This window comes from Misgurnus anguillicaudatus, chromosome 11 (genome assembly GCF_027580225.2).
Source record: "Misgurnus anguillicaudatus chromosome 11, ASM2758022v2, whole genome shotgun sequence".
In the NCBI taxonomy this organism is placed as follows: domain Eukaryota; kingdom Metazoa; phylum Chordata; class Actinopteri; order Cypriniformes; family Cobitidae; genus Misgurnus; species Misgurnus anguillicaudatus.
Window position 1 is genome coordinate 37401161 of NC_073347.2, and position 15864 is coordinate 37417024.

A 15864-nucleotide genomic window follows, 5' to 3' on the forward strand; every position below is an offset into this window, starting at 1 on the left:
AAAAAGATATAGCTAGAAAGAAGGAAATATGGTCTGTCTGGTCTGATAAGGGCTGTAGATGTGAAGCTCAATAGCTGCTAATTCTGTTAAGTGTCTGTCGAAGGTTCATGTAAATGCACAACTGTTTTACTAAACAAAGCAGGAGCGACGGAATAAAGCGATTGGACGAGAAGACAAGGGGCGAGTTCAGGACACACAGGCACTGCCAAGACCATTATGGGTATTGAACATATCCCACAATCCACCAAAAGATGCCAACGAAACCCAGTCTTCATCGCAGGAATGGCTGTAGGACGTCCTGATGAAGGTAATATGATGAAATGCAACTAAGTTGATTATACAAAACAGCCAACGCTCAGCTCGACTTCTCACCCACTTAAATAAACACACCTGGGCCCTTCAGAACCTCCAGCAGAACAAGAGAACTAACTTTACCAGGGTAAACTCTCATTTTACAAAACAAAACCTCTGACACATCAGCATCTCCTCAAACTATACAGATGAAATGGTAGGAAAATTTTACATCACAGTTATAGTGATCAAAATCATCACGGTTAACAATATTATGTTTGAACAATTTGTAAAAATGTAAAAAAAATACTGATGTAAACCAAATTTATGATTTTACATGTAAGTGCACTTTTGTTGGCACTACTGTAGTTCTGTAGCTTCAAACATACACAGACACAAACACTCGATCAAACACAACTTCTCTTATCAAACCCCAGTAGCTATTCTGAAATGAGCGTCTACACATACAGTAAATAAAGTATGATTTCTTGAAAATCTATGTGGGATCTTTTGAACAATCTAGGGCCAGAAAAGGACAAAAAAAGAACAAATCTTTCCAAGAAATGGCCTGGATTACAGGTAACGATTTCTCTGTGTCATTAACCGCAAGTACGTGACATATCCTCACACAGACGCTCTCCTGATTTCCTCTCAGATCTCAGATCACGAAAAAAACAGACAGACACTTTAGTCTCCTCAGAACGTGTGGATTAGCCGCTGATGGTTCGACCGCCCATCCCCACAAAGCACCTGTTCAGGAGCGTCCCTGTGGACTCGGCATGTGCGGCTGGGACACATATACACTTTAACTGTGAAAAGGTCACGCGGGCCAAACGGAGCAGGCAAACAAGGAGCCTCTGCCGATGAATCACAAGAGATTTGGTGCATGGCAGCGAATGAGTAACCTGCCAAAGCCCATTATTTCCCTTCTTCTCCAGCAGGGCTTGGATTCATGCCGGCGCATGGCACCAGTTCATTAGGAGGAAATATCATTCCTCTGCCGTCGAGCTTCCCGTGAACGTGACGAGCCCCCGGAGAACCCACGGCCCCTGTTTAATTCCACATCGTCCGCTCCGGAGAGAGGGCCTTAATCTCTGTCTGTGTGATCAATACTATATCAGTGTAAATTAAAATGACAATCTCAAAGTAATTAAGCCTGTTAATGTTTGATTTAAATGTCATTATTTGCTCATGAGAGGAGGTCGAGGCGGGCGGCAGTGCTCTTGAATGGGTGCATCTGTTTTAAGTGTGTTTAAATCTGAGGTATTCCCCAGTTGTGAGAGTGACTGATCCTTTACAAATGTAGATGAACGCTTCTCAACAAATCACAGAATCTGATCTACAGAACAAAATCTGATCATGTGTTTGTGAAACCTCGTCCCTAATGAGCATTTACTGTCTCACTGACCCCTAGAAGTTCAAAGAGTTGAAAATGTCACTTCCTATTTAGATACGTCACTTCCTCCCGACACGCATCACTTCCTCTCGGCATGTGTCACTTCCTCCTGACACACGGCACTTCCTCCTGACATGTGTCACTTCCTCCTGACATGTGTCACTTTCTTCCGACACGCATCACTTCCTCTCGACATATGGCACTTCCTCTCAACATGCCTCACTTCCTCTTGACATGCGTCACTTCCTTCCGACACGCGTCACTTCCTCTCGACATGCGTCACTTCCTCCTGACATGCGTCACTTCCTCCTGACATGCGTCACTTCCTCCTGACATGCGTCACTTCCTTCCGACACGTGTCACTTCCTCTCGACATGTGTCACTTCCTCTCAACATGTGTCACTTCCTCCTGACATGCGTCACTTCCTCCTGACATGTGTCACTTCCTTCCGACACACATCACTTCCTCTTGACCTGCGTCACTTCCTCCAGACATGCGTCACTTCCTCTCGACATGCGTCACTTCCTCCTGACATGCGTCACTTCCTTCCGACACGTGTCACTTCCTCTCGACATGCGTCACTTCCTCTCGACATGTGTCACTTCCTTCCGACACGCGTCACTTCCTCTCGACATGCGTCACTTCCTCTCAACATGTGTCACTTCCTTCCGACACACATCACTTCCTCTTGACCTGCGTCACTTCCTCCAGACATGCGTCACTTCCTTTCGACATGCGTCACTTCCTTTTGACATGTGCCACTTCCTCCAGACATGCGTCACTATCCTTCCGACATGCGGCACTATCCTTCCGACATGCGTCACTTCCTCTCAACATGCGTCACTTCCTCTCGACATGTGCCACTTCCTCCAGACATGTGTCACTATCCTTCCGACATGTGTCACTTCCTCTAGACATGCGTCACTTCCTCTCGACATGCGTCACTTCCTTCCGACATGTGTCACTTCCTCTCGACACTGACAGGAGAGGCTGAGCAACTTTATTTTCAAGTTAACTTTTTGCTCTGTTTTAGCAAAACGTGACATTTTTCAGTACCTGAAGTTTCGGTACATCCCTAAGCATGCCTACTTTTCCAAACCTCAGGCCGCCTGTAATGGTCTGTCTTAAAATCTATTTATTACTGCTCATGGTACTTTATTTACACACACGCACACACACACAAACACAAAAACACACACACAATGTGTGTGAAATACGTAGAATTATACCACAGGGCTGTTGAATGCTTTATTCTGATTGGCTGAGAAATGTTTCATGGGTGTTGATTATTTTTCTGTAAACCGCACACCTAACCTGTCAAATGTCTTAAAATAACCACGGGAGCAATGTCTGTGGTAACTGTGGTATAAGAGGAATTATTGACTCCTTTGAATTACTTGTATTACTTGTGTAACTCCGCTTTGCGTCATGCCGCATTACCACATTGGGTGTGCATTATTTTTAACTAATTCAACAGCCCGTCATCAATTATTCCTTACTTAAAAAAAATATATGAAAATGTAAGTAATATACATAGATGTAAGCGGGAGTTATTTACCTGATGTTTAACAAAAACACTACTTCAAAACTGGGTCAGATTTTTCACATCTCCTGGTCCTTCAAACCATCTCTCTAATGTGAGAAATGCTATTGGTTGTTCATTATGATCTGCATGTGGCCGCTAAACTTTCAAGTAAAACATTAACGATTGATGCGTTGAACCGTTTGACACATGAGCAGAAGTCTGTGTGACTGTGAGAGTCACTGAGGAGCTCACGAGCTCTTCATCAACCTCTCTAATGAGACCCAAACGCTGCAGTCTAATGAATTATTAAATGCCAGTCAATAAAGGATAAATAAAAACAACAAATGCGACCGTCGGGTATTTAATTAGCAGAGGAGCGACGCTGCATCTCTGATGTTATGCTAATAACTATTGAGGGTTTGGGCTGAGAACAGATTTTTTTTCCCTGTGATCCATCAGAGAGCTGTTGATTCACATCTGACTCATTAAAAGTCCTTCAGCGTGGAGGCCAGAGGGTGTCAAACAAGACTTCCAGATCAATGCTCAACATCAGTATCAATGTTTCTAACAGTCAGTTAGGATGTGACAGCATTAAGTCAGCATTCACAGCTTAAACTAACCAGAGTTAGTACTTACTTAGTACTGCTTAGATCTGCAAAAAACAACAGGTTAATAAAATGACGTAGGAAGACTTTCACTTGAAGGATTTAGCAAAGGTGTACATAAAAACATTTCACGTGACATGACCATACCTTAAATATGCTCATTTTCCAACTCCATGGGGAACAAGGGGACTATTTTTGGGGCGCTGTGTAATATCATTGCACCTGCTGCAGACATGGTACTATCTTTGTGAGGACACTCATATATGTAATGCAATACGCTAACCCTATACATAACCAAATTCAAACCCTACCCCTAAACCCAAGTCTTAACCCCCAAACAGCCATTTAAAGGGGTGCTAATGTCCTTTACTGTACTCTCTTTGTCCTCACTCTGATGGTCTTACAAAAAAAAATGGTTCTCACAAAATCGCAAACACACACACACACACACAAGCACACGCAAAAACAAACACATGCAGACAATTAATGATGCACCAAAGCATTAAGATGCTTTTAGCTGCTTTAATAATGTTGATGGAGTATATATGTGTGTGTGTGTGTGTGTGTGTGTGTGTGTGTGTGTGTGTGTGTGTGTGTGTGTGTGTGTGTGTGTGTGTGTGTGTGTGTGTGTGTGTGAGTGTGAGTGTGTGTGTGTGTTCATGTCACACACAAACACACATGCTTAATGTGAGACGGATGAGTAAAATCAGTGTTGTGTAATTAAGGAGTGAAGTCTTTTAGAGAGCAGCGGTGTGTCCACAACAAATGCAAACTAATGCAGACAGAGCAGAGAGAAATGTGACAGACTGAGTGAGGAGATAAGATGACACCATCAACAAAGAGACTCACATCACATCTCTCTCTCTCTCTTTCTGTGTTTATGTGAGATTCATATTAATTTAAAGACACAGAGACACAGGTCAGACCGAGTTTCCCTCAGTACGGCTTCTCTCCTTATTTTAATTCCCATCGGCAGAAAGACGACATTTATCAGACTGTGCGAGGAGGACGCTTCACGTCTGCTTACAAACACACCCAGCTCACAATAAAATTAACCTTGTGCCCGTTGTTTTCCCACAGGTTTGATGGGCACTTCATCAGAGTTTGATGATATAAAGAGAGCAGATGCACAACACAATTATGACCGAGCTCCAACAATAAGACCATGAAACATCTCACTGCACACTTACAGTCTATACACTTACACTTCTAAAGTAAAAACACATCATTATCTGTGCACGACTAAATCATATGTGCTCAATATAGAAAACATGATTTCTGTTCTAGAACCCAGAGTTTATTCACTTCTGTTCGATTTAATCACACATTTCTGGGATTTTGTCACTTCAATGCATTCTTGGGTAAATTTGGCCATGTGTGTATCTATTAGGGCTGGTTATTGGCAAGGGCCTCACGATACGATACGTATCACGATACATTGCAATACTTTTTCGTTTTTTAATCAAAAGCGTAAAAAATAGATCTGATTTTTTTTTACTTTTTTTAAATTGCGTCCACACAAAAGTTACAGGTGTTTTTAAATTTTCTGCCATTTTTTCACTCCCGCTAACTTCTGAGACATTGGCCGTATATGACAGACAACTGGACAACGACAACTACAGCAGCGGTGGAGGAGATTGTTTGACGCACACAGAGGAATTATTAATAGTTTAAAATACCGATAGTAGAGATTGTAATATCGATACACTATCGTGGAAAAAAGTATCACGATAGTTAGCTGTATCGATATTTTTGCACAGCCCTAGTATCTATGTGGGGAGTTTCTCAGGTTTTATGTTTTTAAACTGTAACCCGTGAATGAAACATACAGGCGTACAATATTAGAGATATTCTCTGTATTTACAACACACCAGTGCATGATGGGAAACCTGGGGTGTTATGGGGGGAGAAAGAGAGAGAGAGAGATGGGGTGGGATAAAAATCCTTCAGTCTGTGTTTATTTGCTCTCAACACCTCCTAAGCGATCAATATTTTTAATTTGGGGCCAAGTTATTATTTCTCACATCACTGTGCTGGAGAGCAGAGTAAAGTGACTCATATTTTAGCACTAAAAAGATCGATATGACAGCTTCACCTTCACTGTGGCCCTTACACACACACACACACACACACACACAAACAAACACACACAGGTGATTTACTCACACGCCGCCTTTACTTAAACCATTCAGACACAACACACACTGCATCACTGCATCAGTTTACATGCATGTACGTGTGCAGAAGCACGCATGTGTCTCACAAACACATTAAGTGCATGTGTCAGATGTGTTGTTCCTGCGAGGACACACGAGAGCTTCCAGACCTCTAACAGGTTCACCTGCTCATCAATGTAATCCATTAACTACGTATATATTTCACAGCAAATATTTCCAGCACCTCGCGGCCGCTCCCCCCTCATAATTCACATCTGATGGCAGATTCATCGATTGACGCTCAGCACACATCCAGACATTCGTGTGTGTGTGTGTGTGTGTGTGTGTGTGTGTGTGTGTGTGTGTGTGTGTGTGTGTGTGTGTGTGTTGACTGATGGTGTGTGAGAATTATTACTCTACTAATGTCTGGACCATTCAAACGGCTTTGGGCTCTTCTGTAGCTCATATACTGTATTGAAATAAGAGGCCGTGGATTTAGTTAGCAATATTTTAAGCTGGTTATGTTCAGGGTCTCGGCGCTGGAGAAAAGGCCGGACGAGGCAATGAAGTATTGTTCTGTTATTATGTGCCTCCATCACCAGAACATCCATCACTGATCCACTCATCTGAATATATACAATACATCAGTATACAAACAGCTATACAATACACACATACACACTCCATTCTTACATTTACTGAAGATGTGGGAGGTGTTTAATGCAGTACACTTAAAATCTGTACTGCAAATAATGCACAATGAGTTATGCACCAAAAGCATTTACCAGTTTACTAACTATTTAAAAAACTAATAACAAAAGTAAAAGAGAAGCTTGACACACACACACACACACACACACACACACACACACACACACACACACACTCTTCTCTATCTGTATCTATCTGCATGAGTATTTAGTGTTGGTCTAAGTGGGTTAAAGCACCTGATACAGATCACACACACATGACCTGATGTTACTCAAACACATGTGTGTATTCTTCATGTGCAGTAAAACAGACCTGAGGTAGTTTTTTATCAGCTCTTTGTGAATAAAACAGGACTCAGACTCTTATATTATCATGTATCTCTCTATAAACTCTGATGGATTTCAGCTCCAATTAAAAATTAGTGTCATACTGTAGCAGTAAGTTATTGTGTGTTATCAGAAGGGGTCAAGTTTTAACACGCAGTGACAAGCACACACACACACACACACGTGCATTGGTAATAAGAGGCGTACATTAGTGCACATCATTACCCATGAGCCTCTGGGCCCTGGGGCAGAGCGCTATGATAAATATTAATGGTCTGGAACTAGTGAACGACAGGAGAGGGGGGTGGTTTGGGCGTATGATCACACTTCCTCTAATTGACATTTTACCTCCTGTATTCTTTACAAGAGCCATAAAACAACCGCTGCTGTCACTCAAAACCCTGACACACAACAGACAGATAGAGCGAATCATTTAAATGAATCACTTCAGTAAAACTCTTTCATTCAGAGGTCATCATGAGCTACAATATAACATCACACTCAAATGTGTTTTTCTAATTCTTCTGAACTTTTAGTCATTCATTTCCTCTTAATATAATCATATCTTTCACATGAGCACACCATATAAATAATATTAGAAATGAGAAGAACACAAATAACCTCTATTTCTCTCTCTCTCTCTCTCTCTCTCTCTCTCTCTCTCTCTCTCTCTCTCTCTCTCTCTGCATTCATGTCACATAAATATTGACAGTCATACAGACAACAAACAGTTACAAGAGAAAAACAAATGTTGTGGTCCATGAGCAGGTAAATGACACGGCTGGTCTGTGCTGTCTGAGGAGACTATTGAGAGATTTATTGACTGCCACTCCAAACTTTAGATGCTTTAAACTGACACACAAATTACAAAGAGTTTCTGGAGTCATAACATAATATGACTTAATTTAATTAAAGTAGTTCACGTCATAAGTAAGGAATAACTGATGACGAGCCATTGAATTATAAGAAAATAATGCACAGCCAATGTGGTTATGCCGCGGGTGTGCATTATTTTCAAATAATTCAAAGGACTGGAGTCAATTATTCCTCTTATACCACGGTTACCACAAACAATGCTCTGGTGCTTATTTTTAAGACATTTGAAAACTTGGTGTGCAGTTATTGGAAAACAATGCATACCCATGGAACATTTCTCAACCAATCAGAATACAGCAGTTAACAGACCAGTGTTATAAAGCATAAATCATTTAATCTGTACATTGTATAATTATATAATGAATTGGTGTATGTATATAAGAGATGTTCATTAAAACACATCTTATGACCGCTGCACAGATCTGTGATCTGTTACTGTCATACAGTGAAAGGAACGTTTTCAGTGATTTTATATTTTTCATTAAACTTGCACTGACACATTTATTTTCTTTCATATTTGTATTGTGCTGAGTGGTTTTATAAAAGCAACAAGGTACTAAAGTCGCGACTCAAGGGGTTGCATTGACTTGTGCCTAACATCTATTAGAACAGTCAGTGTTTTTCAGAAGATTTCTGTTGATCTGTTTCTATGAAAGCTTGAGTTTTATTTCTGGACATCTGCTTCCATCTGCTGGCCACAGAATGAAACTGCTTTCATCTCCACTTCTGACTGAACTGATGGACTAAACTATTAAACCAGCACATGCAGGACAGATCTGACGCGCAGGAGAAAACACTGTTTATAAACATTTATGAGATTAAGTACAAAAATATATTCAGTCAATCAAATGATAGATACACAGTCATCTGCAAACAGTAAAATCCTGCTGCACAACATGCATGCTAATGGAGCAAATATTTGATAATACAGGTGCTGGTCATATAATTAGAATAAGAATATCATTAAAAAGTTGATTTATTTCATTAATTCTATTCAAAAAGTAAAACTTGTATATTATATTCATTCATTACACACAGATTGATATATTTCACATGTTCATTTATTTTAATTTTGATGATTATAACTGAAAACTAAGGAAAATCCCAAATTCAGAATCTCAGAAAATTAGAATATTGTTAAAAGGTTCAATTTTGAAGACGCCTGTTGCCACACTGTAATCAGCTAATTAAGTCAAAACATCTGCAAAGTCCTTTAAATGGTCTCTCAGTCTAGTTCTGTAGGCTACACAATCATGAGGAAGACTGCTGACTTCACAGTTGTCCAAAAGATGAACATTGACACCTTGCACAAATAGGGCAAGACACAAAAATCATTGCAAAAGAGGCTGGCTGTTCACAGAACTCTGTGTCCAACCATATTAATAAAGAGGCGAAGTGAAGGAAAAGAAGTGGTACAAAAAAGTGTACAAGCAATAGGGATAACCACACCAAGGAGAGGATTGTCAAACAAAACCCAATCAAAAATGTGGGCGAGATTCAGAAAGAGTGGACTGCAGCTGGAGTCAGTGCTTCAATAACCACAACACAGCACAGACGTATACAAGACCTGCCTTTCAGCTGTCGCATTATTTGTGTCAAGCCCTTTCTTTGTATAAGTCTTAAGTAATATTCAAATTTTCTGAGATACTGAAAATTTTCCTAAGTTATCAGTTATAATCATCAAAAGTAAAAGAAATAAACATTTGAAATATATCAGTCTGTGTGTAATGGATGAATATAATATAAAAGTTTCACTTTTTGAAAGGAATCAACTTTTTGATGATATTCTAATTATATGACCAGCACCCTTAAATGTGCAAGATCTTACATTTAATACAATGATTGTTTTGTGCCTGATGAAAGACAAATCTCTCAGCAATATACAGAAACAACGTTAATTTACAGCAAACAGACAAAATCAGCTTTTACACAGACCCACATTATCACAGAAGAGTACAAAAATCACCAGAAACTAAAACCTCTGACTGCAGACTGTGATGATGACTGATGATAAACATTTATAAACACTTCCAGTACATCCATTTGTGACTTCATATGAGACATCATTATACTGACTGATATATTATGTGTTTAGTGACTGTGAGGACTTCAGATCAGATCTGTACTTACTGTAAACTGCTCCTGGGATTTATAGTTCTTGTCGAGGTACACACGAGCTCTGCTGAAGTCTCTCATAGCATCACTGGACAGAAGTTCTCTGACACAAAAACAAAACGTGTCTTGTGAATTAACAACTCTATAAAGATTTACACTGCCAAAACCACAGTATCTGTTTTTACAAGTGTGTGGATTACGAGTGTGCGGACTATGACTGTGTGCGTATTAAAGTGGTGAAGGTGTGTGGATTACGGGTGCTCAAGGGTACGGATTACAGGTGCACAGGTGTGTGGATTAAGGGTGGGCAGATTACGGGTGTACAGATAAATACTCTATCCGGGCAAATACTGCCTATTTGATCCTATCGTCCATTTATGATATGATCTGGAGCTCTTACTTTACCAACAACCAGATAACCATAAACATCAGGTAGTTTGACTAAATGGTTAAATTCTGATTGGAGAATATAAAAGACAAATAAAAGAGTATAGAAAACCTACTTGATAAAGCTGTCCACATGCATCATGGATCCTTCATAATTCTTCCCGCCTACTTCCTGACAGTGAAGAGCCACAAAGTTCGGTCTGTGTGCGTGAACGGTCTGCAAAGCAAGACGAGAGTCAGACAGGCAAGAGGTCAGACATCTCATTTAACAAAATATAAGACAACTGTGCATCAGACAGGGGTTCTACCAACACACAAATACACACACCGCAATGATTTTCACAACATTGAACATAAGCTATCGAAAGAGATAGATAGACAAAGACAGACAGAGAGAAAGTTCTTTAAATTGAAAATTGAGAGAGAGAGAGAGAGAGAGAGAGAGACACAAACAGAGAGAGAGACTCATGACTGTTAAAGGGCCAGCATTACTCTGTTCATGTTTTCACAAGTACCAGCACTAAGATCTGGCTGTTTAAGGTGTCGACCCGTAAGTGAAAATCCATACCGCGGTGAATTACAGCGCTCATAGGCACTGGCGGGTCAAGGCTGAGGCTGCGGGGCCGAGTATACATCACTGTCAGGCAGGATTTGTGAGGCCCGTGGGCAGTAAGGTCCGGGACAGAGCCCGGCTTCTGGGCCCACTGCACTCCACAGCCGCATTATTCTGTCTAAAAGCCAAATCAAATCAAAGTAAATGTAGAGCAATAACACTATGGATTTTCCATCAGCCCGCGTCTCAGCATTCACCCGGATGGCCTTGTACTCGAACCCACATGATTAGTGAACCTCTCAACATCCAACCATCAATGTGTTTGTACAACTGTTTGCTCTATCACACCTAATGTGTGTGTGTGTGTGTGTGTGTGTGTACCTGGTAATCCCTACAGTGTGGGACCAAATGGGGTTTAGGGGCTGAGTTAGGAAAAGGGGATATAATATGGCATTTGTACGGTATAAAAATAATAAAACAGTGTGTGTGTATATCACAGCAATAACTACAATCAAACATCTTTAAACTGTTATTATTATTATTATTATTATTATTATTATTATTATTATTATTATTAACAGCACACCGGTCAGGACTGCACCTACTCTGAACGAGCCACTAATATGACAACTGAATTACATGATTGCTTATACTGAGTCAAATAACAAGTTTTACACACACATGCAGAAACAAAACAAATGTTAAGCCATTAAATCCTGCACAAACTGATGCTGGTAAAAACACACAATAAAAAACAAGAATCATTTAAGACAGACTACAGTCACTATAAATGAAGCCTTACAGTAGATTAAAGGCTGCTAACTGCGGCGAACTTAAAACAAAATAAAAGTCTTCTAACAATAATACTTTGCGGTACATTATATAGGTTGCTGTATTCACCAGTGTTTTATTAAATATCAAACCTGCGACAGGTGTTTGAGATATCTTTACTATAAAGGCTGAATTAGAAAAATTCAATAACTGTGTCTGAAACCATTCCCTCGTTCACTCATTCACTATTCCCTATATGAGGAATGACAATTGAGTCCACTATATTGGGAAGAAGAAAGTGAAAATGAGTGAGTGATTTTGGACACTGACGTAAATATCATGTGTCAGAGAGCTGTCGCAGAGATTCGTCATAAACACCTGTGTGACTTTATTGATTGTGAAATAGTAAAGTTTACTTTCTTCCTGTTTATCCACATTTGTCATGTTTATTGTATTAGTTGGTAATAAAGAGAGAAAAACAACTACTTATCACATTTATTTACTGCTTATTTATTGTTTAATAAATGTGTATTAGATATTAAATAAAACATATCGCAATTATTTGTTTATTTGTTTAATTTCAAAAAGTAGAAAATAACTGACAACAAGAACAAACAGAAGTGTATAAACGTAAATGTTTGGTGTATACTGTCAGTATTATTCAGCTGATTCAAGTAACGTGTTTGTTTCCCATTGCATCATGGGAAATATGAGTGAGTGTACATCGAATGTATCCTCAAAATCAGAGTGCATTGTGGGTAAAAAGTAGTGAATGAATGTAGGGAATGAAGTTGTTTACTCAGGTTTCGGACACCACTACAAAATGATTTTGAAAAAGAGTGCAGTATATAGTGGATAGGGAGATCGGTTTTGGACACAGCTAATGTGTTTTCTATATAAATGTGATTTAGTCAAGGGCACCTCCTACTGGACAGATACACACATTGTCTAGCAGTGATATCTGAATGTTTTACTATAATAAACTCTCTGTTCATAAAGTTACTTTGTTCTGTATCACCAGAAATACAACAGGACAAAAGTCACATGAAAAAACAAAATCAACTAATAGTTTTTCTCTCTGTCATATAAGCAGAAGGATTAAAGAGCACAAATGTTTGGATTCACAGAAGTTAACTGGATGTCCAGACTGAGAGTTTTATTTTGGTTTTGTGCCCGACTGTATTACATTCAAAAATCAAAGGTGATTCTGAACCTTTATAAAGTCAACAGAGTTCAGATGAAGAAAGTCAATAAAAATATATTACTATAAACATCAGTGTCAATAAGAGGATACATAACTAATACAGCTGCTGAAAGAGAGCGAGTGAGAGAGAGAAAAAGAGAGAGAGACAGAGAGAGAACAAAGCAGCTTTCCATGACGTCATTACAGGAACTCTTGGCAGGAGTTTACAGGCCTTCCCAATCTCCCTCAACACACATGTACACACACAAGTACACACACAAGTACACACACACAGGCATATGTGTTTTACGGGGACATTTCCATAGATGCAATGTATTTTCTACTGTACAAACTGTTATATTTTATTCCCCTAACCTACTCCAGTCCTTAACCCCAATGTCACAAAAACCTGTCTTTAATCTATGAAAAACTAACATTTAGTATGTTTATTAACTTCCTCTGTCCCTGTAAACTATAGTTATAGCACAGTAAACATGTCATTATACACTATTCATGTCCCCGTAAACCACATATACTCACAGACACACACACGGTGTAATTTAGTTTCTCAGTCACAAATGATCCTCTTTAACGTGGTAATACGTTTTAGGTAAATCAGTGTTTTTAAAGGTAAATACTCGTAGTTACATGATGCAAATCTTCAGGTTTTGATTTGTAAATATTGCTTCCGTGACATCATCTTCATTTTCAAACACATTAGTGGATTATCTGGTCAGATGTGATGGTTTTACACCAAAGAATTGAATCATGAAATAAAGCTGCTAGAGAACTAAAAACAACAGTAATGATAGATGAGTGACAGAAGAATAAAGTGACGATGTGTAATAACAAAACATTCTGTCCTGTAGAGTCCTGTAAGATAGAAAGATCACTTTGGCTAAGCACAAGATTCAAATCAGGTTCATTAACATAGACAGGGAAATATAAAACTACTCTTTCGAAGAATTTGCCACCTAAACAAGCAAGAAACCTTTACGTCTGTCTCTTATTTACATTTTAAATTAAACAATCACTATAGACTTTCAGCTGCTGGTGACCACTTACAACCAGAGCTGCTACCAAACTTACAGTAACCTTTACTTCATATTTTAAATCATTGTTTGAAATGCTGTAGTCAATAATAAAGTTTTGCAGGTATTTAAGGACTGCGCGGTGGCCCATGGACAGTGTGAGAGACGATCGGGTCAGTAAACAGTATTGTCAGTGCTTTGCCTTCACTCAGTCAAATATTTTTTCTGCCTGTGGCCATTTGTCTGTATTTTTATGTAATGTTACCATCAAGACACATTTTAAGTGTTGCAAATGACCATTAACTTCTCAGCAATATCATGAGGTTTCTGATTGGTTGTTGTGGACACTGTTGTGTGTGTTGCGTCAGCTGGTAGAGCAAAAAGACTTTAAGATGGCGGTGCGCTCTAATTATGAGGCAAAACGAAAACATAATTAATTAACATCTTGGAAGGAGAGATTTATTTGGGTAAAACAGGACAAAAGAAACAATGTGATGTTTTGCACGGTTTGTCGTCAGTTTTCAGGTAAAGCAGACAAGTCTTTTCCGTTGGACTAAGCAATTACTGTAAACAAAACCTCGAAGCTCATGAGAAAAGCCGACAGCACATGGTGTCTAAAAGGGTTTCTGATATCTTCATCTGGTCAACTGAACTTAATGGCGAGAGGTATAAATGAAGAGAATTTTTAGCGCATCCAGAGACTTATCAACATAGCAAAATAATTAATACACTCTTTTATTAAGATTCCTTTGACACGAGTTCTCCATTTCTGTGCAGAGTTAATCCTGATATACCTGAAACTATTGACCCTGATGAATAAAATCTACATGTATGCAATTATATTTAACTTTTGAATTATTATTTTAAATATGTGACACTGAAATCTTTTTTTGATGGGGCCAGGGAATGTTTTGGCAGGGCAAGTGAAAACCTGAACCAATGGCCCAATTGAGACATTATAAAATATATATGCACCCTGTTGAGCACTGTATTTAGCAGCAAAATTAAGAAATAAAACTCAACATTATTATAAGAGATTTGAGATGAATGAGACATTAGTGCATCAACCCATGTGTCCGAGATCTCGCATGTACCCTCACATATACCCAAGATCTCACAAGAACTCCACATACAGTATAGGAGAGATGTACAGACTACACAATCTCTCTGTAATTTTATTTGTCAGGTAAATACTTTGCACTGTAGGTAAATCAGTTTTTAAAGGTAAAGGACTTTTCCTGAAGTTACAAGATGCAAAGCTAGATTTGTTTTGTAAATCTCTCTTCCATGAGATCATCTCTATGTTACACACATATCATCACTTTATCCTTTTATTCTGTAATGTTTTAAATGACGATCTTTTGGGGAATGTCATGGAAAAAATGGCAATTTATTACAGCCTAACATTTAGGGAATCATCTGTTGTCAAACCAATGAGAGCTCAAACTCAAGTCTCCAGTTAAAAAGGAAATATAGCTAGAAAATTACTCCACAAATAACTGCAGTTTTATAGTTCAAAGAGAGAAGACGATAGAGAGGCCAAAACTACTTTTAATAAGCTTTAAATAAATGCTCCTCGTAGCTCAACTGAAAGATCATTAGCTTGACGCTATAAGTTTATTAGAGAGAGATTCACATTCTAGAAAGCATTTAACAAACATACAGATACACAATTTCTTTTGTCAGACATGAGGAAGATCAGAGAGTTTGTTACCTGATAAAACTCCTGTAACCACGGCTTCTGTAGGTTCTCCGGCTGAAAAGGAAAAAGAAAATTTCATTAAAGTCTTCGTTCATGACTCACACAAAATAAGTATTGTAGCAGAATCATGGTACAGATACAGTATTAGATGTTAACTAGGTATATATTACTGGATATATATAAGATCTTAAATTAGATAAAGAGGGCTCTGTTATTGATCAAATATACTTTGTCA

The 15864-nt window shown here is 38.8% G+C and overlaps 1 protein-coding gene across 2 annotated transcripts in view; it reads right to left on the bottom strand.

The window, feature by feature from the left end:
• Positions 1–15864, bottom strand: part of LOC129415910 (inositol polyphosphate-5-phosphatase A) — a 130129-nt gene that overhangs the window by 74770 nt on the left and 39495 nt on the right. For both annotated transcript variants that reach the window (XM_055170102.2, XM_055170101.2), the window contains exons 2-4: positions 15642–15683; positions 10506–10606; positions 10018–10105 (exon numbers count right to left, since the gene is read on the bottom strand). In XM_055170102.2, the coding sequence (XP_055026077.1) occupies positions 10018–10105; positions 10506–10606; positions 15642–15683 (231 nt within the window). The remainder of the gene's footprint in view (positions 1–10017; positions 10106–10505; positions 10607–15641; positions 15684–15864) is intronic.